Genomic DNA, 25,862 nt, shown 5'->3' with positions numbered 1-25,862 from the left:
TTTTCCAGGCACACCAGTTGTGGTTTTTAGCCAGCAGTATCTTGTAGCTAACAAAGTGTGAAGAAAGACTGAAGGGAAATGAAATATCCTGTCCCCTCGTTTCCTAGAGAAAAGAGCACAATCTCTCGCCTTTTTAAAGAGGATATCTATTTTTTAGGTTCATGGCTGGGAGGCCCAGCATTTCAGGTATCTGCTCTGATGGTGTAGACTGTAGGCTTGGCCGATTTTCTTTACTACTTTAGTAATTAATTGGCTGTGAAGCACTTTCGGACGCTCCAAGCTCTCAGTGCAGCAACTTCAATGAAAGTTATGCTGGAATGGGCTGTAATAATCTGAGGACTGGTCCTTTGGATCAAGCTGAGGCTTTAACCCAGACCTGCTGGATTCTTGAAAGATGGCTCCTGACTGAGTATATGACTGAGAGAAGAGATATGGCAGTACCCAGACAGTCATGACTATTCCTAGTTCGTATAGGTTTATATTGGCACCCACATTGCAAGTTCAATCTCCTATTGAGATCAACGGAGCCGCTTCAAGATGCATGCCAGACGTTCTGTAACTTCGGCAGTGTCTGCTGTGGTTCAGTGGGTAGCACACTCGTCTGAGTCAGAAGGTTGTGGGTTTAAGTCCCACTCCAGGGACTTGAGCACATAAAGCTAGGCTGACACTCCCAGTGCAGAGCTGCACTGTCGGAGGTGCCGTCTTTCGGATGAGACGTTAAACCGAGGCCCCGTCTGCTCTCAGGTGGACGTAAAAGATCCCAGGGCACTATTCGAAGAGGAGCAGGGGGGTTATCCTCTGTGTCCTGGGCCAATATTTATCCCTCAATCAATATCACTAAAAAACAGATGATCTGGTCATTATCACATTGCTGTTTGTGGGAGCTTGCTGTGTGCAAATTGGCTGCCACGTTTCTCCCATTACAACATGACTACGCTTCAAAAGTACTTCATTGACTGTAAAGGCTTTGAGACGTCCGGTGGTCGTGAAAGGCGCTATATAAATGCAAGTCTGTCTTTTTCAGTAAATCATTATTTGTAATTATACAGTGCCTTTTCACATCCAAACACCTCCGAGCTTCGCACAATGAATTTTAGTGAGTTAATTAGACACACATCAACACTCTGTGGCAACATTTCCCACAAACATCAGTGAAATAACTGGCCAATGAATCTGTTTTTATTTGGAGGTATCAGTTGAGCTCAAGGTTGGGCCTATGTCCTTTGAGCAGCTCGGGAGACATAGAAGGCCAGGAACAGTTTTTCACTGAGTCTGTGAATAGACAAGACTTGTACCTTTTCAAAAAATACAAGCTGGTCCTTTTTCTCTTGGCTTTTCCTTCTCTCATACATTAAGTTCTCAATTTTTAACTTCAACAGCATTTGCTCCCTAGTGTCACTGTGGTTTTGTTACAAAAATGCTGCCATAATTTCATTTGTTGGTTGGGTATAGTGCGAAAGAATTTTACCAGTTAGCTGTGTTCTCAGCATATGCACATTCAAAGACCCACCGATCTGTTGCTGTCTATGTTCGGGGGCTGCTTGTATTATCAGCTGTGGCTCAGTGTGTAGCACTCTTGCTTCTGACTCAGAAGGTTCAAGTCCAACTTGAGAAAGAACAACTTGCATTTATATAGCGCCTTTCACAACCACCGGACGTCTCAAAGCACTTTACAGCCAATGAAGTACTTTTGGACTGTAGTCACCGTTGTAATGTGGGCAACACTAGCAGCCAATTACACACAGCAAGCTCCCACAAACAGCAATGTGATAATGACCAGATAATCTGTTGGACCAGCCATGATCTTAGTGAATGGCGGAGCAGGCTCGAGGGGCCGATTGGCCTACTCCTGCTCCTGTTATGTTTAATGAGGTAAAGAACCTGGGTACAGTTGTTTGAATACTATGGGCTCGAATTTCCAAGCCCCAAGGAGGCGGGTTTGGAGGCAGGAGTGGTGGGAAAATTGCAGAATCGGTGGGGGCAGGAATCCAACCCGCCTCCGTGCCAATGTCCCAGGAGGCGGGTAGCCGACCTGTGCTGGGAGCCGCCTCCCCGAGGCGGGAAGGGGATTAGTGCCAATTAACTGCCTGTTAACACGTAGTTAACGGGCAGTTTTTGCCTAATCCCTATTTTTAGCCCTGAAGTGTGGGCTTCCCGACGGCTCCGAACCGCGCCAAGTTAGCGAGGTGGACCGTCGGTCTGCAGGGGTTGGAGGGGTCGAGATGTCTGTTCTACAGGTGAGTGATGGGTGCATGTGTGCAGAGGTAAGTGTGTGAGGTTAATGTAAAGTGTTTTAATGTTTTACTTACCTTTTACTTTCTCCTGCAGGCTTCCTCCCTTCAGAGCTCAGGAGTCCCTCATCTCACCGGCATAGAAAGCAGAATGGCCGCTGAACTGTCAAAAGCTGCAGCCTCTGCTTTCTGGTCTGGAGAGATCTCTAACTGAGTCTGAGTAGAAGGACTCAAGTTAGAAGACAGACTGTCAGTGTTTGACAGCTTCACAGAGCTGTCAAACGCTGATTTTTAAAAAAATTTATCTGTCAAAAGCTCTTGACAGATGAAATATCAATTGCTGACGTCACCAGTAACCAGGTGTCCCTTAATTGGCCTGCTGAGCCCGCTGGGTGGGCTTAACAAGGTCAATCAAGGGAAAATCGCGTGGGTTGGCCACAAGTCGATGGAGGCGGGACTACAACCCAGAAAGTGGGAGTCCCGCCTCCAAAAGCTCCCCATTGACAAAATCCAGCCCTATGTATTAACACTTAGACTAAATAACAACAGAAAATGCTGGAAAAACTCAGGTCAGGCAATCTCCGTGGAGAGAAATTTGAGTTGACGTTTCGGGTCGAAACCCTTCTTCAAAACTGGAAAGAAAAGAAAATAGATCGAAGGCAAGACTGCAATCGAACAAAAGAGACAATAAAAGGTATTCGAAGCCAGACGAGACAAAGCCTGACTCATTTCATGCGCAACGCACATCATTTAAAACTGCCCAAGTTCTTAATTTGGCAAAATCTCGGATTTATATTTGGTAAACTTCACTGAAGTGGAAATGTTGTTCCAAATTCTAGTATAGAGTAGTAGAAACACTATTTGTTCATAATGGGTCCGGGTGAATTACATAGTCCATGAGTTATGTAGCCCATGAGTGACTTGTAGCTCCTCTGGTTGTGATTTTCTCTTGAACTTCCTGCTGCCACCACAGAATCTCCTATCATTTTGGCCCTTCCACAGCTAGCTTGACGAAGTGATGCATCATTATATATGACCAAGAGGGCGATACAGATGTGTTGGGCTTATTGTATGGTGAATAACTGGTTGCTGGAGCTGTAGTGCATGGAGTCCAGATGGTATGAGCCATAACTAGTAAGGCTTCAGTGGTTTACAGTTCTGTGAACCCTGACTTTTTTTTATAGGTTTGAATAAATTTACAGCTATTTTTATCTTGGGTTTCAGTTTAATTTTTATTTTGGAGTTTGTATCTTTTATTACTCCCCAAGGTTTCCTGGCAGCCATCATTATAATGGCTGGATTTTGTTGCGTGTGCATACAAGACCCAGTGAGTGTAGATAGAGGGCTGGCGTTAGATCGGAAGTGTTCATCAACAACTAGCTATTAAAAAAAGAAACAGAAAATGCTGGAAATACTCAGCGGGTCAGGCAGCATCCGTGGAGAGAGAGAAACCGTTAACGTTTCAGGTCGATGACCCTTCGTCAGAACTGGAAAAAGCAGGAGATGGAACAGGTTTATAAGCAAGAGCAGGGGCAGGGAAAGGGGGGAGGGGAGGAAAGAACAAAAGGGAAGGTCTGTGATAGGCTGGAAGGCAGGAGAGATTAAGAGACAACAGGGAAGATGGTGCGAGGCAAAAGGAGATGGTAATGGGACAAGTTAAGAAACAGAAGATGGCTCTAGATAAAGTAAATGGCAATGGCTATTACATGTCTTTAACGGATGAAATATCCCACCGTGCTTCACTGGAGCATATAAGACAAAAGGAGGAGATATTGGGGATGACGATGACTTAAAAAAAAAGGCTCGGTCAGAAGTAGCTCCTTAAGGAGGGGAGGGGGGGGTTTAGGGGGAGAATTCCAGAGCTTGGGGGCTAGACAGCTGAAGACACGGCAGCCAATGGTGGCGTGACGCGTGTGGGGGATGCTTAAGAGGCCAGAGCTGGAGAGGAATGAATTCCCGAAGGGTTGTGGCGCTGGATAAGCTTGGAGTGATGGAGTGGGGTGAGGCCACGGAGGGATTTGAACACGAGGATGAAAATTTTAAATTCACGTTCATTCAAAAGCTGTGGCTTTTTGTGACATGCCATGTTCAGTAAAATAATGAACCTTTCTTCAGTGTTCTAATGCTATACAGAATTGCTCGTGTTCAGGTTAATTTGGTTATTTCCACAGTTGTGTTGGCATTGTTGTACTACCTGTACATGCTGCTGCATAGCAACCTATGCATAATACCAGCATTTTTTTTTTTAAAAAGTGAAAACCCTTTGGACCCTCTTTGAACTTACAAAAGTAGCAACTGACTACAAAAAATTTCAGAAGTCATTATCTGTTTTGACAGTATTGTATGCATCAAAGTAGTTATGCCATTAAAATGTCAGCTATAATCTTTTGTTTAGCAAATGCAGCTGTTGAAAATGAAATTCCCCCAAGTAAATAGTGTCATCCAGTAGACATTCTGGTTTTCAAAATTTGGCATTCGAGGTACTTGCATATTTTCTGTGATCTGATGTACGATTTGAACATTTTTTTTCATGTGCATATTCTTGTGACCCGCTTAATTTTGACACAGTGGGATAACTGGTGGGCGAAAGGAGGATGAAGAATGGAAAAGTGAATATGTTCGTTACACCCACCCTTTTTTTTAACCAGGTCATTTGCGGAGACTGCTAATATTTTCCCATCTCGGGTGCCTCTCAGTATTTTGGTCTGCTTGCTGATTTGGTTTTGTGGTTGATGTCTGCAGTGGTTTCCAGCTGTGTGGAAAACAAATTCTCTAAGGGTATGGAAGGGAACATCCTAATATTCCGCCCCCCCCCCCCCCCCCCCCCCCCCCCCCGGCCTTGCGTTGTCCACTGGTGATGGGGAGGTGGGGCTGGAAGGAGGCTGTATTGAAAAGATTTTAGTGCTTACTGTTTCATTTCTTGTTGCTTTCATGTTTAATGATTTCGAGCATGTTTCAGAGGCTGAACATTTTTGACTGAAGGGTTAAACTTCAGATGGCATTATTGCATACACCAGATGGTGCCACTCCATCAGTGTATTAATATGCTGTGTATTAATGAGCTTTAAATACTTGATCTGTATCAATTTCTTCTAACACTTCGTAAAAACAATTTATCACTTCTTTCATGATGTGTATGATAGCACAGTCTGGGAATAATATGGTCAGATTTTATTTGGCGCATCTTAACTTGGCTTAAAACGGGTTCAGTTTTTGAGGTTTTCCATTTTATCATTTTTGAATAACGTACAGCTTTTGATAACTGGCAAAAAATGACCTATTTAGTATAGTTTTGTACAAATGTGGGCAATATTTTTCTGAATACGAAGTCTGTTTTGGCAAATGGCTGCATGACATTATTGTAACCCTTTCATTGTCGGTGCACGGGGTTCCTGCAGCCACGGTGAGCTGATTGGGTCGATTAGGCTTATATTCGCTGGAGTTTAGAAGAATGAGAGGGGATCTCATTGAAACTTATAAAATTCTAACAGGACTAGACAGACTAGATGCAGGAAGGATGTTCCAATGGCGGGGGAGTCCAGAACCAGGGGCCACAGTCTAAGGATAAGGGGTAAGCCATTTAGGACAGAGATGAGGAGGAATTTCTTCACCCAGAGAGTGGTGAACCTGTGGAATTCTCTACCACAGAAGGCAGTAGAGGCCAATTCATTAAATATATTCAAGAAGGAGTTAGATATATTTCTTAAGGCTAAAGGGATCAAGGGATATGGGGAGAAAGCAGGGACAGGGTGTGGAATTTGGATGAACAGCCATGATCTCATTAAATGGTGGAACAGGCTCGAGGGGCCGAATGGCCTACTCCTGCTCCTATCTTCTATGTTTTTATGAGCAAGCATTAGTGGGAGTGGGATTTTCTCCTCTCCTGTACAAAAAAAGGTTGGAAATGCTCCCTTTAAAGTGTTTTCTCGTGAAGTCTGGCTGCAAGAGCAGATGGCTTTGGCAACCAGAGGAAGAGTGGAGCAAATTCAAGGATGGAGTTATTGAGTACCAAGTTTCCCTCCTCCATCCTCTACCTTTCTCTGTTTGAGTTGGGGGGCGGGTGGGAGACGGGGAAAGGTGGTTAGTGTGTTTAAGCAATGTCGGAAAGAAGCTGGTGATATAGGTTCAGGTAGAATGATAACTCGTGAATTTCCCATGGCATTGCTCATGGGTAGTCCGGGATATAATCCAGGGAATGGAATACAGAACAGGCAGGAATACAGAGGCTGGAGTAGGGTTATACATCAGACAAGGCAGGCAATTCAGCTTCTTATCAGGACTTCCCCAATGCTGTTTGCAATTGCTTGCCAGAGGCAATTAGTGAGTTGGTTTCCCTCATTTATATTGATTCCATTTTAAACATGTTTCATGTCTTTCTACAAGGAATGTCACTCCTTCAGGCAAGGTTTAAAATTAAAAGAAGCATCAGAGTTTTTGTGTCATTGTTTTTTTTTACTCCAGGTAAGGGAGGTCAGTGCTTGAAATTTTTTTGCTATTTGCATTCCCTGGATACAGCATAGCCATGTGAAGAGCCCTCTCCCCCTCCCCCTCCTTCAATGGTATCTCTGTTCCTCTCCCTTGGGAGAGCTTACTTGGTGTGTTTTCCACTTCCTGGAAACTAGTGGTCCAAGGGTGCTAGTTTGTGGGCAGTCTGGGTGGCACCCACAAGAAAGTGGCTTCCGGTTACTCGAGGTCTTTCTGTCCATGACCCCTGTACCAACAAAGGAGCCACTGTGTGTCAGCCAGTGGGTAGTGCTCTCGCCTGAGTCAGAAGGTTGTGGGTTCAAGTCCCCACTCCAGAGACTTGAGCACAAAAATCTAAGCTGACACTCCCAGTGCAGTACTGAGGGAGTGCTGCACTGTCGGAGGTGCCGTCTTTCGGATGAGACGTTAAACCGAGGCCCCGTCTGCTCTCGGGTGGATGTAAAAGATCCCACGGCACTATTTTGAAGAGGAGCAGGGGGAGTTATCCCTGGTGTCCTGGCCAATATTTATCCCTCAATCAACATAAAAACAGATTATCTAGTCATTATCACATTGTTGTTTGTGGGAGCTTGCTGAGCGCTAATTGGCTGCTGCTTTGGGACGTCCGGAGGTTGTGAAAGGCGCTATGGAAATGCAAGTCTTTTAATGTGTCACTAGTCTTTATAGGGTTCAAGCTAAACTTGATGCAAGTGCAGTGTGCTAATACACTGTGCTACTCTGTTCTTGTGGACTTTAAGCAACAAAGAAAATCTACTTGTCAACTTAACCCCGAGGACCATGAGCATTCCATCAAATTAATCTGAATCTGGGGATTCCCTTTAGGCCAGCATTTTAAATTGTATAGTTTGTAACTTACTCTCTGAAACTGAATTGATCTTTCACAATAGCAATTCACGATAATGGGCGAGACAGGAAAAAAAGTTGTGAAAAGCTGGCTGTGCTTTTTTTTAGAGATGGATTTTTATCTAATTTTGTAGTATATTGTTTCAGGAAAATTTGTCCACCTGGTCTGATCAGGGTTACCTTCTGGTTGCTGTTTCTGCCACTAGAAAATATCAGTTTGACTCCCTCACTTTTCGGACTTAGAGCTAAGAGCCCCCGCAATTGGTTTAAAAATCACAATTTTAATCCAATCCGAGCTTTATATCATTTGGCGGATCAGTAGTTTTCCGTGCACTTACTGGTTTCATACTTTGACACTTGGAAAAACAGCTTCTGTATTTGTACAGTTTTACATAGGAAGAAGTTGACAGCTGCTACCTTAAGCCACTATATGCTTGGAGGATTTGGCACAATCTCGATCTCATTACACACTTTCTAAAAATTGTACATGTGTAGGAGTGAATGAAAATGGGTTACAGACATTGTCCAATGCAGATGTTGTGAAATCTTTTCTCAAAGCAAAACAGGCAACCCAGGTGTTGGCGAATATTGCAATTCTTGCACTGAAGGTGGACTTTTTAAGCTCGTCTGAGTGGCATCATTATTGGTTAGTGATGTCATAATTGCTTTTGTAAAGGTAATAGAAGGGGAGCTGACAAAAGCAACTTCAATAGGAATTCACAAGCAGGACAGCGAATGTACGGAACGCTACATTAATCAGTAACATTTCACCACCTTGGTCTACATTTGTACAGCTGGCATAAGAGAACCAATTTCAGCCATGTTAACTCAGGAGTTGGCATTCGGGTGCTGCTTTCCCGTGATCAGAACTAAACAAGTGCCCGTGTAAATGCATCTTTTGGCTGCCTTTTTTTTTTGTAATCTACAGTGTTTCCACTTGTGGGGAACAGGAAAAGTAGAGGCCGTCAATATAAGATAGCCACCAAGAAATCAAATAAGAAATTCAGAGAAACCTCTTTAACCAGAGAGTGGTGAGAATGTGGAGTTCACTACCACAGGGAGTGGTTGAGGCAGATAGTATTTAAGGGAAAGCTAGATAAGCATTTGAGGTAGAAGGGAATAGAGGGTTAGGCTGATAGTTAGATGAGGAAGGGCGGGAGGAGGCTCGAGTGGAGCATAAACGACGGCTTGGGCTGAATGGCCCGTTTCTGTGCTGTATATCCTGTCATTCTATGTACTTGTATCTAGACCTGTATTTTTTTGTAATGGATTGCAATGGCTTTTTGTTTTAATTAACTCTTTCTTGGTAGTTTCACTAGCTGCTTGGTAACCTCTCCAAGAAGTCTAGGTGCTTTGTCGGGCAGGATCTTCCCTTCAAAATCCATGCTTGTTCATGATTCATAAACTGGCACTCCTCCAAGACTAGCTCTGAATAGCTCTTATTATTTTACATGTAATTGGGCTAATGGGCCGAGGGTCGTCAACCCTCCAGGATTGCCCTGCAGTCTCCAGGGATTAAAGTTTAATCTCCTGGACATTGCTGCGAGCAGCCCAGGAGAGAAATTATAGGGCTTTAATTTTATTCCCCATTTTCTTGAACACTTTGGTTAATTAGTTATAAAAATATTGGCAAATGGGGGGGTGGGTGGGGGTTGCGGGAGGCTGTTTGACTGGGTGGAGAGGTTGGAGGGCATTTGATGAAACCTCCAGAAATATGTCCTCCCGTAGTTGCCAACATTGAACGGGTCTGTAATTCAGAACTGGCGAGACCTAGCATGTGATCTGTCAAAAAATGGAGCAACGTGAATTGGAGTTAAACCACTACTCCGTGTGGTAACGAGCTCCACATTCTCACCACTCTCTGGTTAAAGAGGTTTCTTCTGAACTCCCTTGGTGACTATCTCAAATCCCAAGATACTTGTTTCAGAGGGGTCGTTGAGGCTTATAATTCGAACCAGCACTGAAACTTGGGAGTTACAGAACATGCCTTGTCCAAACAGTTGGCTGCAAATGCAATTGAAATTCAACCTAAAATTATTGTTTCTAACCACCCCTCTTGCTTCTGTGTTGCAGGTCTGATGGTACCAAGCAACCGTTGAACCGTTGTGAGGCTTCCCACCCACATCAACATTTACAGAAGTGCAACATGTCAGAACGGCAGGTAAATTGACCCCCCCCCCAAAGCAATTCCTGGTTAAATGCACTCCATTATACTGCATTCTCCAGTTGATCGTTTAAACATCAGGATGCTGATTGCACACTCCACATGGGTGAGGAAGAGTAAGGACATTAATCTGTTTTGTCGTTGATGAGATACAAGCTGCCTTGCAGCAATTTATTTTTCATAACCATATGTAGAGTGTGACTCACTTAAGGGAAATGTTTTCCACTTCGTGTTTCTGAAGTAAAACAATTGTAAACCTTTGTGACAGACTGTTTAAAAATATTTTCTTGCAGCCTTAGATTACTATGAATGAGCTGGTCTGGTATTTTTAGTGAATGTGAGGTGGGGGGGTGGCGGCGAGGGGGGAAGATAGAGAGCAGCGTAAAGCATAAGCAATGTGTTCCTCCCTTTGTCGCCACTAACAAAATTACATCCAAATTAGTTGCAAAATGGCTGATTCATACAGGGAATAGGAAACCTGGAATGTTTTGCTCTCTGCTTAAATGTTGCAGTTTTATCCTGTTAAGGGACTGCAGGGCGGGTATAGTGATGCAATATTCGTGTTTGCTTCGAGCTCAGTTGAAAAAGACAGCCTGCACTCTGTGTCTCTTCATATATAGATTCCTGAAAAGGCTTTGAGCTTTTAAGTAAATTGTGTAGATTTTATTTCTAACACATTTTTAGACCAAGTATTTTAATTACTTTTTTTAAATGACTGTAATCTCAAGCTCTCCTACTCTAGCTTTTTAATTCACCAATTGATATTTCACCCAGTAGGGCAGGATAGCATGGGTGGTGGAATTTTCCAAAGATGCTGTTAATGCTGGATCTTTTATTGCATTGTGTTTCTGCCGGATGCAATTGCTAAATTGTCTAGATCCTAGTTGTAATTCTTTGCTGCTTCATGCAGTGGCATGCTCAGTACAGGAAACTTTCTGGTATCCGGCACTGACGGGACCGAGTTGGTGCCGTCCCATCAAAACTGCCGTATAAACCAGCGCTAATGTTAAAACATACGGAGCTTCTCGGCTCCGTATGAAACAACAAACCCTGTTGCTTAGCAACAGCTTCAAAACAGTCGGCCGCAGCTTAAAAGCGTCTCTGTAGCTAAGCAACAGCTTCAGCTAGACGCTTGGGAGCCACGACTGGGGGGGGGGGGGGGGGGGGGGGGAGAAAAAGCAACGAGAAGTAAAAAAAAACTTATAGGAAACAGCTCCTGAATTTTGCCGGTAGATAGAGCTTTCCGGACATTTAACCTAACGGAAGTTTCCTGTAGTAACATCCATGAAGCCAGGCAACTTGAGACTCTCAAGTTCCAGCTCGTTTTTACATTTGCTTTGCATAAAGTACAAAGTCATCAACATTTGCCTATCCAATGTTACAACTCTTTGGTGTCCCGCAGGTATACTCGACTGGCCGTGCTCACCGATCGCCTATCCTGTTTAATATGCGTTTACATGTTGATGGTCATGCCTTTGACCTGATTGTGTTACTCGCCTCCAATGTTTGGCCTTTAGATTGTCGGAAAAGTGTGCTCTGGAAACTGAACCTTTTTTGTCTTCAGTTTCTCCCATCCACAAAAGGTAGAACAAAGCAAAGAAAGGATTTGGAAAAATATTTGACGAAAAAAGATTAAATTTATTAAAGGACAGAGAAAGCCAAGGGAAGAAGTGCAAATGGGATCCGTGTTTCAAATTTTTATTCAACTCATTGTACTTTTGAGTTAAAGTAACTTCTTCCAAAATTGAGTAGTTGTGATATGTTTCAGCATTGTAGGCACTGCAAGTTTACAAAACCAGCTAACCTGGGAAGGCAGTCATTGCTTTGGATTTAATGGCAGTTAAGACTTTAAAGATAATCTAGTTAATGCAAAGAACAACTGTTTGTACGATTATGTTGCAAGTCTCCAGGATTTATGCCGCCTTAAATTGTAGCTTATTGGCTTGTACGATGTACAGAAATCTACAACCACCTTCAGTCGAACCATGGAAGGCTCAATGGGTCAGATAGCAATGAGGAGTGAAAAGTGACTTTGGGCTTGAGCAAATCATCGTCCAATAGGAGCGATGTGGGAAAATTAAGTAATACCAGAAAAATCTACCTGTGTATAAATGACATGCCAATAGATAATTGGGTTCAAGAGTTCTGATGCATTACCACAAGAGTTGATTTCCATTTTGAATGCTGATGAACATTCACATCCCCCCAAAAAACAGAAAAATAGTTTTAACACCTTTGTAAGTGGTAATACTGAGATGCCTTGATTTACATACCACTGTTGGAACAGTGCTGCCCATTGCAAAATAATTTGAATGTGAGAACATTGAAGGGACTCTCAGTACACCCAAGATCGTAAAGCCCTCTGAACTCTTCAATACAAAAACGGGTTGCATGTTGGTTAGGTATTGTCTGATTTTTGTTCTCAATTAGCGATTACATCGGATAACCTATTCTGGTTTTGCATTTTTTTTGTTGCATTTTTCCTATGCATATATCTACAGTTCTCTCCCTCTCTCTCTACCCCCCCCCCCCCCCCCCCCCAAAAAAAAAAAAAGTTACCGACTCCTTCCCTGCGTCAGTTCATGTGCAAAAAGATTGACCACATCATACTGTTTTCAACAGTGGAATGGCTCAGCCATTTTACTAAAAATTACAAGTGCTAGTTAGCAGCTTAAATATTGATTAGTTAAAGGGAAATTCGGCAAGACTGAGCTTGACGTCGTAACCCCAGTTGTATTGAACCATGATCCGTATGTTTTAACTTTTAAACTAGTTGTTAAACGAGCATTTCATTCTGGCTTCACTGAAATAACTTGCGATAATTAAATTGATAGGGACCCCTGCTTTTCTAAAGCCTGGAGTTCAAAACAGATGGTGGTTAATTTTTAACGACTTGTCTTCTAATCTTAAATATTCATGAGTTTGTCTTGATTCCTTGCCCTCGTGGGGAAAGTGGGAGTGACATGCCTGGGTGCAATCTGATGATTGTGTCAAGGCACATTTTTAAACTGGCGTGACAACATCACATTAGGTGTTGTCGTACAGCTATCCTGGAGATCCTGGATTTGGTGAAGTGTGATTTCTTTCACAATCAGTAATGGCAAGGAAAGCCATTTTGCAGTTCACTGCTTTTAAAATATTTTAAACTGTCTGATCGCTATACATAGTAGAATTTATTATGTAATGCTTTTCAACACAACCTTTGTGCTTGTTGGAGTAGGGTTTATTAGCATATTTCATAAAGAAATTTGAAGTGCTAAAATCTGAATTTTTATGGTAACTAATGCCTTTTTTCCTCTTGCAGACAATATGGACATCAGGCACAGAATGTATAGCCAAATACAACTTCAGTGGCAGTGCAGAACAGGACCTTCCCTTTAACAAGGGCGACGTTCTCACCATTATTTCCAGTGTCCCCATGGAAACTCAATGAAACCCCATTCTTCAACAATGTTCGTTAGTCGTCAGTAATTACTCTGAAATGTTTTTTGTTATCTAGGAACTTGACAATTTTTGAATATCATGTAATTAAGCTTGGATTGTATAATAAGGTATGGCATAAAGTGGCTGCTTGATGAATTGCCACGCTCGCGTTTCACGTCATGCACCTCCTCATTCCACAAAAGACGTGCATTAAAGGAAAAGAATATTTGAGGAGCAGCTAAACAATTACATCGTTGCATGATTTATCATCCAAAACCATTTCTAAGGGTTTATTTCACCTGCAGTAATCAAACTCTCCAGGTTTTTTACAATCTTAAAATATGAATTCATGCCCTCCTTGTGTTCAAAACCAAGGTGATCTACCAAAGGCACAACTGTCGATCCTGAGCTGATTATACCAATTGGAAATGGAAGAGAAAATTCACAATGAACAAGAAGACACCAATATATTTACCAGCTTAATTAAATGGCTCTGCTCATTTCTTCATATGAATAAGGCTCTTTGTTTTTTCAATGTTATTCCAAAAAAAAGTTTGTGATGCAAGGTTTTGAGGGAAGTACAAGGGATTGTATGAATTTGCCAAAAAATGCACCTTTTATTCACTTGGTTTCCTTTATTGGTTGCATAGTTTTAAATGGACTCCACCTTTATTTTAGGTCCAGTCTTCACCTAATGTTTCTGCTGGTGGGAGGGCTAGCTTCCAGACCCAAGCCTTTGGCTGATGTGGAGTGCAACGGTGACCAAGTGACACAACGATCCTTTAGATTGTGATGTAAGCCCCCAAAGTGCAGACCAAGTGATATACATGGTTGACGTCACTGGCTTGTTGTAAGAAAGACAGACCCAATAATTGAAGTCAAAACGGTTTATTCAGGCCTGGGAAGATAATGCTCTTGCGTCCCCACACAAGGCTCCAACTCCACCGAACCTCCTGAGATTCACAGTTATACACATTTTCCAAGACCTCCTACTCCAGAGGTCCAATCGATTTAAAAGCCTATACATTAATCACTAACTAGGTGTGTTTAACTTATACAAAATAGCCTATAGGATAAGTTTCACTTTTACTGAAGGGGCATGTAGACCCTCTGATTTCTTGGAAATGAGTCATCCAGGTCATGTGATTTCCAGGAAACAAGCCATTCTTTCTCTTGACCACTACTAAGTTTTGTTTTTCCAGAAAAGGGTTATGTCAGTGTCTCTTTTTGTAAGTTTCATCTCTCTAAACTGGTATGGTCATTTCTGCAATTAAACATAAGAATAATTAGTACATTTCATCTTTAAACATTCTGTGGCCGCAATTGCGTTCTACTAAACGTGCCCTGTTACGCTCAATTTTAATCTCTTACTTCATTATGCCGATACCATGTGGCCACCAGTTTGCTATCCTTAGTGAGATAATTACAGATGAGGAAGGCCATTTGGTCCATTTTAATTCATCCATCCCTAAACATTTTGCAGCATCCAATTGTTTAAATGATCTCAGGGTTTTTAACCTTCACTACTCTACTCTAGCTGGGAGTCCATTTAACATGCTGATCACTCTCTGTGCTGATAATCAGCCCTAAATTTGCCTTTTTACTAGTTGATCTGGTGTCCCTTATTCTAAGGATAAGGGGTAAGCCATTTAGGACAGAGATGAGGAATTTCTTCACCCAGAGAGTGGTGAACTTGTGGAATTCTCTACCACAGAAGGCAGTGGAGGCCAATTCATTAAATATATTCAAGAAGGAGTTGGATATATTTCTTAAGGCTAAGGGGATCAAGGGATATGGGGAGAAAGCAGGGACAGGGTACTGAATTTGGATGATCAGCCATGATTGCATTGAATGGCGGAGCAGGCTCGAGGGGCCGAATGGCCTACTCCTGCTCCGATCTTCTATGTCCCTTTGTCCTACTCTCTCTCATTTAACATTTTGGATATATCCTTTTAAATCCGAGATGCCAATCCTAGCATTTTGCATTCATGTCAAAGGCTCCGTACTGGCCGAGTCCTAACCAGTACTGACTTGTGTGCAAGTGCTAGGATCGGCACACAGGAGTGAGAATGATGATAGTTGCCTCATAAGTAGCTGACTTGCAGCGGCACCTGCTTGGTATATTACTTGAGCATGGCAAGTCCCCCAAGGTTATTTAAATATCGGAAGGCTCGCCACAGGGTGATTTAATATACTCATTTGAAGTGTCCTAGACTGAGGCATGCAGCAAAGTCATGAGTGAATCCCAAAAAGCAGATGTATAACACAAGGTGAAAAAGTCACTTGAATGTGAGAGCCGTGTGTACAAGACAGTAACCTCATTATTTGGGAAGTAGTCCTGGGAAGCTTTGCCATTGTACATAAACTTCTGTTTTTGCTATAAAGCTAATTCCAGGAATCTACCTCTGGTGAAAGTGCTGCCAACTGTACTTGGTGCTGATGAATGTTCTAAGTCCACGATAGAAATTTAAAGGGGTTAGATGGGGATCAAAGAAGGAGCTTCAAATGAATAGTCGAACCAGCATTTTGTAAATGCAGCAGCATATCAGTTTGGTCTTTAAGTCCAGTTTGCCAAACGCATGCAACACTGTTAAATGCTTCTGTTCAAATTACTTACATGTGGGTTGTGTGTCGGAAGACTTTGGAAGAAAGACTTAATTGCAGCTGCATGGAAGGTTCACTACACGCTTTCAGAAGTCGCAGTTCTTGTGCATTGATCTGCTAACTGTTGAACACAGTTTTCCACTGTTAAGACTTGTGTGCCTTGCTTTGAATCTTAACTGCATTGCTGTTTTTAGGTACGGTTATAATCTTTGCACTTTCTCCCAACACTTAACTTGTATTCACAGCAGAAAGGTAGATTCCATAAGCAAACTTGCATCTGTTATGAACTGAAACTCTCACCCTGATGATGGATGGGATATTGTCACTCTTGCCACCGAATAACGCACTGAAGACCACGTGGGTCTTATCCACCGTGAAACGTGGTAAATATTATCGTCAGGCCATTGCACGTCGTTCAATTTATTTACAATAAAATAAATGCACAACGTGTAACCAGAAATGGGCCCTGGATTTGCGGTTGGAGGCTTCCCGCGGAGAAATGCCCCCGATCCACAAATAAAATACCCGCGTACCTGGTGGTCCGGGAGGCACGGAGGCTCGCGGTCCTGGGCGCCTCCGGGTATTGGTAGAGGCCCACGTATCCCAGGGGCGCAGGCGGTTCGCAAGCACCCTGGGATTACGTGGGCCGGCCCAACCAATAAAAGAAGGGAATCCACATTCATGCTCATGGGGATTTTGTATCTACGGAAACCCCATAAGCATGAATGGAATACCCAAAAAATACATCTATGCATCAAATAAATAAACCATTACATATTTAAAATTAATTAACATGCCATATTTAAAACAATTAAATATTTTGAAAAATAAATTTAGATGTCTTGAAGGGGCTAAAAATAAACTTGGTTTATTGCACAGGTTTTTTAATGCATAAATGATTGGGGAAAAAAATATTTTTTAAACTCTTAAATTGGTAAAAGCAGGTCTTGCGCATGCCTTTACCAGGCATAAGAATTCCATGGGCATTCGCTGGATAGTAGTTGGGCAAACAGCCCAACTCTTTGCCTGCGGATGCCCTTTTCCTGGGAATGCGTTGGATCTGTTGCAAATTCCGGGTTTTCGCTCATAACGCTTTGCGTGCAAAAACCCGGAACTTGCGCGGCCCTTCCGGGTGCGTACACACCTCGTATGTGCCCATAGGGGCTGCAAATTACGGACCAATGTCTACTTGACCAACACAATACTTCAAAAACAATACACTGAGTTTGAGCTCTCCGCAGCTCTTTCCATAATCTTTTAACTGTGTCTAATGAAGTGAAATGGAGCTCATCTTTGGTTGTCTCTTGGAATAAGCAATGTGAGACACAGAACTAAAAGCAACAGAATAAAACTCACGTACAATTTTCTGGGATTCCCAACATAGAAACATAGAAGATAGGAGCAGGAGTCGGCCATTCGGCCCCTCGAGCCTGCTCCGCCATTCAGTGCGATCATGGCTGATCATCCAAATTCAGTACCCTGTCCCTGCTTTCTCCCCATATCCCTTGATCCCTTTAGCCTTAAGAAATCTATCTAACTCCTTCTTGAATATATTTAATGAATTGGCCTCAACTGCCTTGTGTGGTAGAGAATTCCACAGGTTCACCACTCTCTGGGTGAAGAAATTCCTCCTCATCTCTATCCTAAATGGCTTACCCCTTATCCTTAGACTGTGACCCCCTGGTTCTGGACTCCCCCCCGCCATCGGGAACAGCCTTCCTGCATCTAGTCTGTCTAGTCCTGTTAGAATTTTATAAGTTTCAATGAGATTTTAAAAGTTTCAACAATGGACTTCAGCCAAGGTGAAAGGGCTCTTCCTTGTGGTCAAGCAATTAAGAGATATTAACGATCTAAAACTTATAGATAAAGTGTGAACACTCTTGCCTGTCTAGTGCTTTGTTTGCTTTTGATACTAACCACATTCAAAGTTGCAACTTGTCCACCAACTGGAGGTTTCAATTGTGACGGATGAGCTCCATCTACTCACCTCAGTCTGCAAACTTGCATGCATTAATATCTGAATAGTACATTAACATTTCAAAAGGGATTGTACCCCAGCTAAAGTAATGTTTTAACTGAAACTTTAATTCAAATTACTTTAAAGTTACATTAAAGTGATATACTGAAATTTTTGTATTTGAAGCATGACGCAACTCCAGTACAGTCTTTGCTCTTCAAGGTGAGCATTGTGGAAGATAATTGCACCTCTACATTTTCTGAAGTCTTTCATTTTGTCACCCACTGGTTAGTATTTTAGTGTCCCAGTGCTTTGGGAAGTAGATAACAGTGGGTTAGCAAATCTTCACCACATCAAAAGCCAGGGTTTAAACTGATGGGATGAAAATCTCCACTCTGCAAGATATGATGATTCTAAGCAAAAGCCTTTTGAGTAGCCTCAACTAGTTCCTTATAGCCTTGAATCCCCAGCATAATACAGCATTAATTAGCGGTCTCACTCAAAGGATAACTAAAGTGGGAATTAGAAATATCATGCTGGTGCGATAGGGAATGCTTTTCTGAGACTTGAGTTTAGGCACATTGAGTAAAATGGTGTCCACTAGTGCGGAACTTGACCTGGGAGTGTATGATATTGATGTGAAGTGCGACTAGTGGACAAGAAGTTACCATTCCACACGACAGCCACCTTCCAATTTAAAACTAGCGTGCCTTCAGATTTGGAAGCTGATGTACCAAGTTCTCGGAACTCAAGCTGATTCAGTTTACTATCAGCTTAGTATTTCAATTGGAAGAACCTTTTTTAAAGCAGGAGATGTCATTTTGAGCACTGAATGGCCACTGCATCCTGTGTACCTAGTAGAAATTTTAAAACTTGCATTGCTGGGGCAGAAATGTAGATGGCCAGTATTGTGAACAAAGATTAAACCTGTAAAGGGAATGGATATCTTTAAATGTCCAGTACTGATTCTGTTGTGGGGTACTTCCTAACCCTATTCCAAAGTGCAAGTAATGTACAGGAAGCTCTTGTTTAAACGGCACCTAAATATCCGGAATTCTCTCTCAACCAGCAAAATTCCCACTCCGAAAACAACACCTCAATAGCCGGAAATGTGTCCGAGTCTCCCGCAGTGGCCGAGTTAGTCAGTGGGGGTAGTTCTCCAAACTGCCACTACTCGGCTTCTTGGCGCTGTCGGAAGTCGGAACACCTCAATAACAGGAGTCTGACACTTTGTTAAAAATAGCCCCAGTAGATAACCCTCTCCGTCATCCAGAAGTTTTAATCAACCGGCACCATCCCGGTCCTGTTGGTGCCGGATACCAAAGCGTTTCCTGTACTTGGAAAGATCAACTATTTGTGTAGTTAAGACCTGTGCACTTGTGTGTCCCCACCTGTATCTAATTTTAGTTCCTCACATATATTCTCCACATGTGCAGAGGATTTAAACTGATGTTTTCTGGTTGAAGCTGAGCAGTCTGCATGTCTTGTATAATATACCTGTACTGTCACTGGGCACCTCAGTTTATGTTTTCTCTTCTAATCCTGCTTTGGTCATTTTTAGGATCCAAACTGGTACAAAGCAAAGAGCAAAACTGGTAAAGAAGGTATCATCCCTGCAAACTATGTCCAGAAGAGAGAGGGAGTCAAGTCTGGTGCAAAGCTTAGCCTTATGCCGTAAGTCTGCTTTGGCATCATAACCACTGATCGTAGAATACAAAAATGCTGTTGATAAGATACGGACACCATTATTGTCACTTTTCCCCCCATCACAAATATAGGACAGAGAAGCAAAGGGAGAATTCTCACCCAATATTACTGGAAATATGTAAACCTGCAATCTTTTTAATTCAGGAGCATTCTGTGCCCTGATTAAGTGTACTTGCATCATTCAATGGATTAGACCAGAGCTGTCGAACTCTATTTACATGGTGGGCCTGACACTGGCCACATTCAATGAAAGTTAGTTGGACGCAATGCGGCAGTAATTGGTATGGATTTTGTCTGTTTGGGCGTAAAATGGGCGCAATATTTATCAATTTCTGGGTGCAGCTTCCAGCACCTAATCTGCTCCAGCGGCATGGCTGCCGCCTTATTGGCCCTCACTTTGTTGGCATACCCGGCGGCTGCCTGAAATAAGTGTTGGGTCAATTTAAATATGCAAAGAAAGGTCCTGCATAATAGTGAAACCCGGTGTAACAAAGGCACTGCCAGTAATTGTTTTTCTCAAGTGCATTGGCAGCATGGGTTTGGCTGAGGCAAAAATAACAACTTTAACCACTGCTAACGTTGTATCATTGTTTAAAAAGGGAGGAAGGGATGAAGCGAGCAATTACAGGCCAGTTAGTTTAACCTCGGTGGTGGGCAAATTACTGGAATCAATTCTGAGGGACAGTATAAACCTTCATTTAGAAAGACACAGATTAATCGAGGACAGTCAGCGTGGTTTTGTTAAAGGAAGGTCGTGTCTGACTAACTTGATTGAATTCTTTGAGGAGGTAACAAGGAGGGTCGATGAGGGCAGTGCGTTTGATGTCGTCTACATGGATTTTAGCAAGGCTTTTGACAAGGTCCCGCATGGCAGGCTCATCAAAAAAGTAAAAGTCCAAGGGAGAGTGGCAAATTGGATCCAAAATTGGCTCAGTGGCAGGAAGCAGAGGGTGATGGTTGAGGGGAGTTTTTGTGACTGGAAGGCTGTTTGCAATGGGGTTCCACAGGGCTCAGTACTCGGTCCCATACTTTTTGTAGTATATATTAATGAATTAGACTTAAATGTTAGGGGCATGATAAAGAAATTTGCAGATGATACAAAAATTGGCTGTGTGGTTGACAATGAGGAGGAAAGCTTTAGACTGCAGGAAGATATTGATGAACTGGTCAGTTGGGCAGAAAAGTGGCAAATGGACTTCAATCCGGAAAAGTGTGAGGTAATGCATTTTGGGAGGGGCAACAAGGCAAGGGAATACACAATTAATGGAAGGTTACTGAGGGGTGTGGAGGAACAGCGGGACCTTGGAGTGTATGTCCACAGATCCTTAAAGGTAGCAGGACAGGTCGATAAAGTAGTTTAAAAAGGCATAAGGAATGCTTTCCTTTATTAGCCGAGGCATAGAATACAAGAGCAGGGAAGTTATACCAGAACTGTATACAACATTGGTTAGGCCACAGCTTGAGTACTGCGTGCAGTTCTGGTCACCATTTACAGGAAGGATGTGATTGCACTGGAGAGGGTACAGAGGAGATTTACGAGGATGTTGCCAGGACTGGGAAACTTCAGCTATGAGGAAAGATTGGATAGGCTGGGGTTGTTTTCCTTGGAACAGAGGAGGCTGAGGGGAGATTTAATTGAGATGTATAAAATTATGAGGGGCCTAGATAGAGTGGATAGGAAGAACCTATTTCACTTAGCAGAGGGGTCAAGAACCAGGGGGCATAGATTTAAAGTAGTTGTAGAAGGATTAGAGGGGAGAGGAGGAAAAAAAATTCACCCAGAGGGTGGTGGGGGTCTGGAACACTGTCCAAAAGGGTGGTAGAGGCAAAAACCCTCATCGCATTTAACAAGTACTTGGATGTGCACTTGAAGAGCCGTAACCTACAGGGCTACGGGCCTAGTGCTGGAAGGTGGGATTAGGCTGGGGTAGCTCTTTTCCAACCGGCATGGGTCGAATGGCCTCCTCCTGTGTTGTAATTTTTCTATGATTGTATTTTTAAATTAAAACATTGAATTGTTAGATTTATCCCCATTAGTGAAGTAAATGGTGGAGATAAAAGCATATCTATGGATTTCAGCATGGACACATGGATTTGTATCATTTAAAATTCCAGCAACTGAGACAGGTCCCCCCCCCCCCCCCCCCCCCTTCCAGTCCCATCTTTCAGCTGTTCCCCTTTGGCAGACCCTACACCTACACCACAGTCATAATAATTGTGTAGTTGTAACAAAATCATTGACAAATCTTCATTTTCCATTCAAACTACAGTGAAACTCAAGTCCCTGTGTTTCTCTTCCCTCCTTTAATGGCTGCTCCTTTTTTGGCGCCGCTCGCACTTGCTGATGCTGCTGCACCCGGCTTTTCAGGAAATGTGGGGGGCCCCATGCCCACCTCACTCCATTCCACCACTTCCCAGTCCTCTTGCCCCTGTTCCCTCGACTCCAACTCTTCCCTGAACACACTCCTCGACCTCCAGTCCCCAGTTCCTTTCTCCCCCCACCACCCCTAAGTCGCACAATCCCGAGCTCTCCCGACCCCTAATCTCTGTTCACTCTCTCGCAGCCCTCTTCCCTCCCCTGCTCCTCCACCAGGCGTTTCCGTTTTCAGTCATTCCTAAGTGCGTGCTGCCTTTGTCAACGGAGTCACTGAGCAGCGGGGTGCTGCGGAGCAAAATTTAAAAGGCGCAGTACTCCCGGGCTGTTGAGTCTCCCAGGAACTACTTCCATGTACCATTCTGGGATACTTGTCAACTCCTGAGCACAGCATAGTTTGGATAAAACTGTTCCGTGGTCTGAATTCAACCCAATGCTGTACGTTTAACACCCCTGGATTAGACCATGAATTTCATGTCTACAAAAAGTATTTGCCGCCTTCAATCAATTCTCACAATGCACCAAGTATAAAGTTAGCTTTTTAGCATGTAGGCATGATCAACCAACTAATTTTCAAGACTTTTTTTTTTTAACAAGCTCATTTTAAAGAGCATTACTTGGGAATGTGTGGGGAAAGTGGCATTAAATATTCAATAGCCTGGATTATTATCAAAATAAATTGGTTACTCAAAGTGCAGTCAGTGCAACCTTCTTGTCCGATGTATGGTGATCTAAGCAATAAAAATGCTTATTTGATTGCTTTGTCTCCGCTCTGAATAATGGAGAATTATTTCTATAATTCAGATTTTTCTCCCCCTTTCCTGAAACCTAATGACTGAAGGCATGCATGTTTTCCATTCTCTTTTAACCCATCACAGAAATGGTATGTTTTTTTTAATTCATTCATGGGATGTGGGTGTTGCTGGCAAGGCCAGCATTTATTGCCCATCCCTAATTGCCCCTTGAGAAGGTGGTGGTGAGCCGCCGCCTTGAACCGCTGCAGTCCGTGTGGTGAAGGTGCTCCCACAGTGCTGTTAGGGAGGGAGTTCCAGGATTTTGACCCAGCGACGATGAAAGAACGACGATATATTTCCAAGTCAGGTTGGTGTGTGATTTGGAGGGGAACTTCGAGGTGGCGGTGTTCCCATGTGTCTGCTGACCTGCTCTTGTTGCCGCATATTGATGTGGCTGGTCCAGTTAAGTTTCTGGTCAATGGTGACCCCCCAGGATGTTAATGGTGGGGGATTCGGCGATGGTAATGCTGTTGAATGTCAAGGAGCGGTGGTTGGACTCTTGCTTATTGGAGGTAGTCATTGCCTGGCACTTCTGTGGCGCGAATGTTAACCTGCCACTTATCAACCCAAGCCTGAATGTTGTCCAGGTCTTGTTGCATGCAGGCATAAACTGCTTCATTATCTGAGGAGTTGCGAATGGCACTGAACCCTGCAGTTGTCAGTGAACATCCCCATTTCTGACCTTATGCTGGAGAACATAAGAACATAAGAAGTAGGAGCAGGAGTAGGCCATACGGCCCCTCGGGCCTGTTCCGCCATTCAATAGGATCATGGCTGATCCGAACCTAGACTCACGTCCACTTCCCTGCCTGCTACCCGTAACCCCTAATTCCCTTATCGGCTAGGAAACTGTCTATCTCCGTTTTAAATTTATTTAATGTCGCAGCTTCCACAGCTCTGAGGTAGGAAATTCCACAGATTTACTACCCTCTGAGTGAAGAAGTTTCTCCTCATCTCAGTTTTGAAAGGGCAGCCCCTTATTCTAAGATTATGCCCCCTAGTTCTAGTCTCGCCCATCAGTGGAAACATCCTCCCCGTGTCCACCCGATCAAGCCCCCTCACAATCTTATATGTTTCGATAAGATCGCCTCTCATTCTTCTGAATTCCAATGAGTAGAGGCCCAACCTACTCGACCTTTCCTCATAAGTCAACCCCCTCCTCTCCGGAATCAACCGAGTGAACCTTCTCTGAACTGCCTTGAGAGCAAGTATATCTTTTCTTAAATATGGAAACCAAAACTGTATGCAGTATTCCAGGTGTGGCCTCACCAGTACCCTGTATAACTGCAGCAAGACTTCCCTGCTTTTATACTCCATCCCCCTTGCAATAAAAGCCAAGATTCCATTGGCCTTCCTGATCACCTGCTGTACCTGCATACTAACCTTCTGTGTTTCATGCACCAGGACCCCCAGATCCCTTTGTACTGTAGCACTTTGCAGTTTCTCCATTTAGAAAGTAACTTGCTCTTTGATTTTTTCTGCCAAAGTGCATAACCTCACACTTTCCAACATTATATTCCATCTGCCAAATTTCTGCCCACTCACTTAGCCTGTCTATGTCCTTTTGCAGGTTTTTTATGCCCTCCTCACTGCTTTCCCTCCCATCTTTGTATCGTCGGCAAACTTGGATATGTTGCACTCGGTCCCTTCCTCCAAATAGTTAATATAGATTGTAAAGAGTTGGGGTCCCAGCACTGACCCCTGCGGAACACCACTAGTTACTGATTGCCAACCCGAGAATGAACCATTTATCCCAACTCTGTTTTCTGTTAGATAGCCAATCTTCCACCCATGCCAGTATATTACCCCCGTTCCTGTGATTTTTTTATCTTGTGCAGTAATCTTTTGTGTGGCACCTTGTCAAATGCCCTTTGGAAGTCCAAATACACTACATCCACTGGTTCCCCTTTATCCACCCTGTTTGTTACACCCTCAAAGAATTCGAGCAAATTTGTCAAACACGACTTCCCCTTCATAAAACCATGCTGACTCTGATTAAATTATGCTTATCCAAATGTCCTGTTACTGCTTCCTTAATAATGGACTCCAACATTTTACCAACCACAGATGTTAGGCTAACTGGCCTATAGTTTCCAGCCTTTTGTCTACCTCCCTTTTTAAATAAGGGTGTTACATTAGCAGTTTTCCAATCTGCTGGGACCTTTCCTGAATCCAGGGAGTTTTGGAAAATTACCACCAATGCATCCGCAATCCCTACCGCTATTTCTCTCAAGACCCTAGGATGTAAGCCATCAGGTCCAGGGGATTTATCCGCCTTTAGTCCCATTATCTTACCGAGTACCACCTCCTTAGTGATTTTAATCGTGTTTAGCTCCCCCCCCCCCCCCCCCCCAATTGCCCCCTGTTTGTCCAGTGTTGGGATATTTTTAGTGCCCTCCACTGTAAAGACTGATAGAAAATATTTGTTCAGCGTTTTTGCCACCTCCATGTTCCCCACCACTAATTTCCTGGTCTCGTCCTCTAAGGGACCAACATTCACTTTAGCCACCCTTTTTCTTTTTATATAACCTTAGAAACTCTTGCTATTGGTTTTTATATTTTTTGCTAGTTTACTTTCATAATCTATCTTCCCTTTCTTAATTAATCCTTTAGTTATTGTTTGCTGGCTTTTAAATGTTTCCCAATCTTCTATCCTTCCACTAGATTTGGCTACTTTATATGCCCTTGTTTTCAGTCGGATACTATCCTTTATTACTTAACCACGGATGGCTCTTTTCTTTTACGCCCCTTTTTCCTCAGTGGAATATATTTTTCTTAAAAGTTGTGAAATATCTCCTTGAATGTACACCACTGCTCATGTACCGTCTTACATTTTAATCTATATTCCCAGTCCACTTTAGTCAACTCTGCTCTCATACCTTCATAGTCTCCTTTATTTAAGCTTAGTACGCTGGTTTGAGATCCAATTCTGTCACCCTCCAACTGAATTTGGACTTCAACCATGTTATGGTCACTCATTCCAAGGGGATCCTTTACTAGGACATTTTTTATTAATCCTGTCTCATTACACAGGACCAGATCTAAGATTGCCTGCCCCCTGGTTGGTTCAGTAACATACTGCTCAAGGAACTTGTCCCTAATGCACTCTATGAACTCTTCCTCAAGGCTGCCCTGCCCAATTTGATTTGTCCAGTCAATATGAAAGTTAAAATCTCCCATGATTATAGCTGTTCCCTTATTACAAGCCCCAACTATTTCCTGATTTATACTCCGACCCATAGAGTTGCAACTGTTAGGAGGCTTATAGACTACGCCCACT

At 43.0% G+C, this 25,862-nt stretch overlaps 1 protein-coding gene across 1 annotated transcript in view; it reads left to right on the top strand.

Moving 5' to 3' along the window:
• Window positions 1–9,632: 9,632 nt before the first annotated feature.
• Window positions 9,633–25,862, top strand: part of LOC147097361 (tyrosine-protein kinase CSK-like) — a 58,870-nt gene continuing 42,640 nt past the window's right edge. The window contains exons 1-2 of the mRNA XM_085972275.1: window positions 9,633–9,720; window positions 13,028–13,137. Coding sequence (XP_085828401.1) covers window positions 9,706–9,720; window positions 13,028–13,137 — 125 coding nt within the window. The 5' untranslated portion in view covers window positions 9,633–9,705. The remainder of the gene's footprint in view (window positions 9,721–13,027; window positions 13,138–25,862) is intronic.

This window comes from Somniosus microcephalus, chromosome 32 (assembly GCF_052327205.1).
Source record: "Somniosus microcephalus isolate GS21.2 chromosome 32, FLI_Smic_1.0, whole genome shotgun sequence".
Classification (NCBI taxonomy): domain Eukaryota; kingdom Metazoa; phylum Chordata; class Chondrichthyes; order Squaliformes; family Somniosidae; genus Somniosus; species Somniosus microcephalus.
Note: the sequence above shows the minus strand (reverse complement) of the source record. Positions and strands in the feature narration are given on the sequence as shown.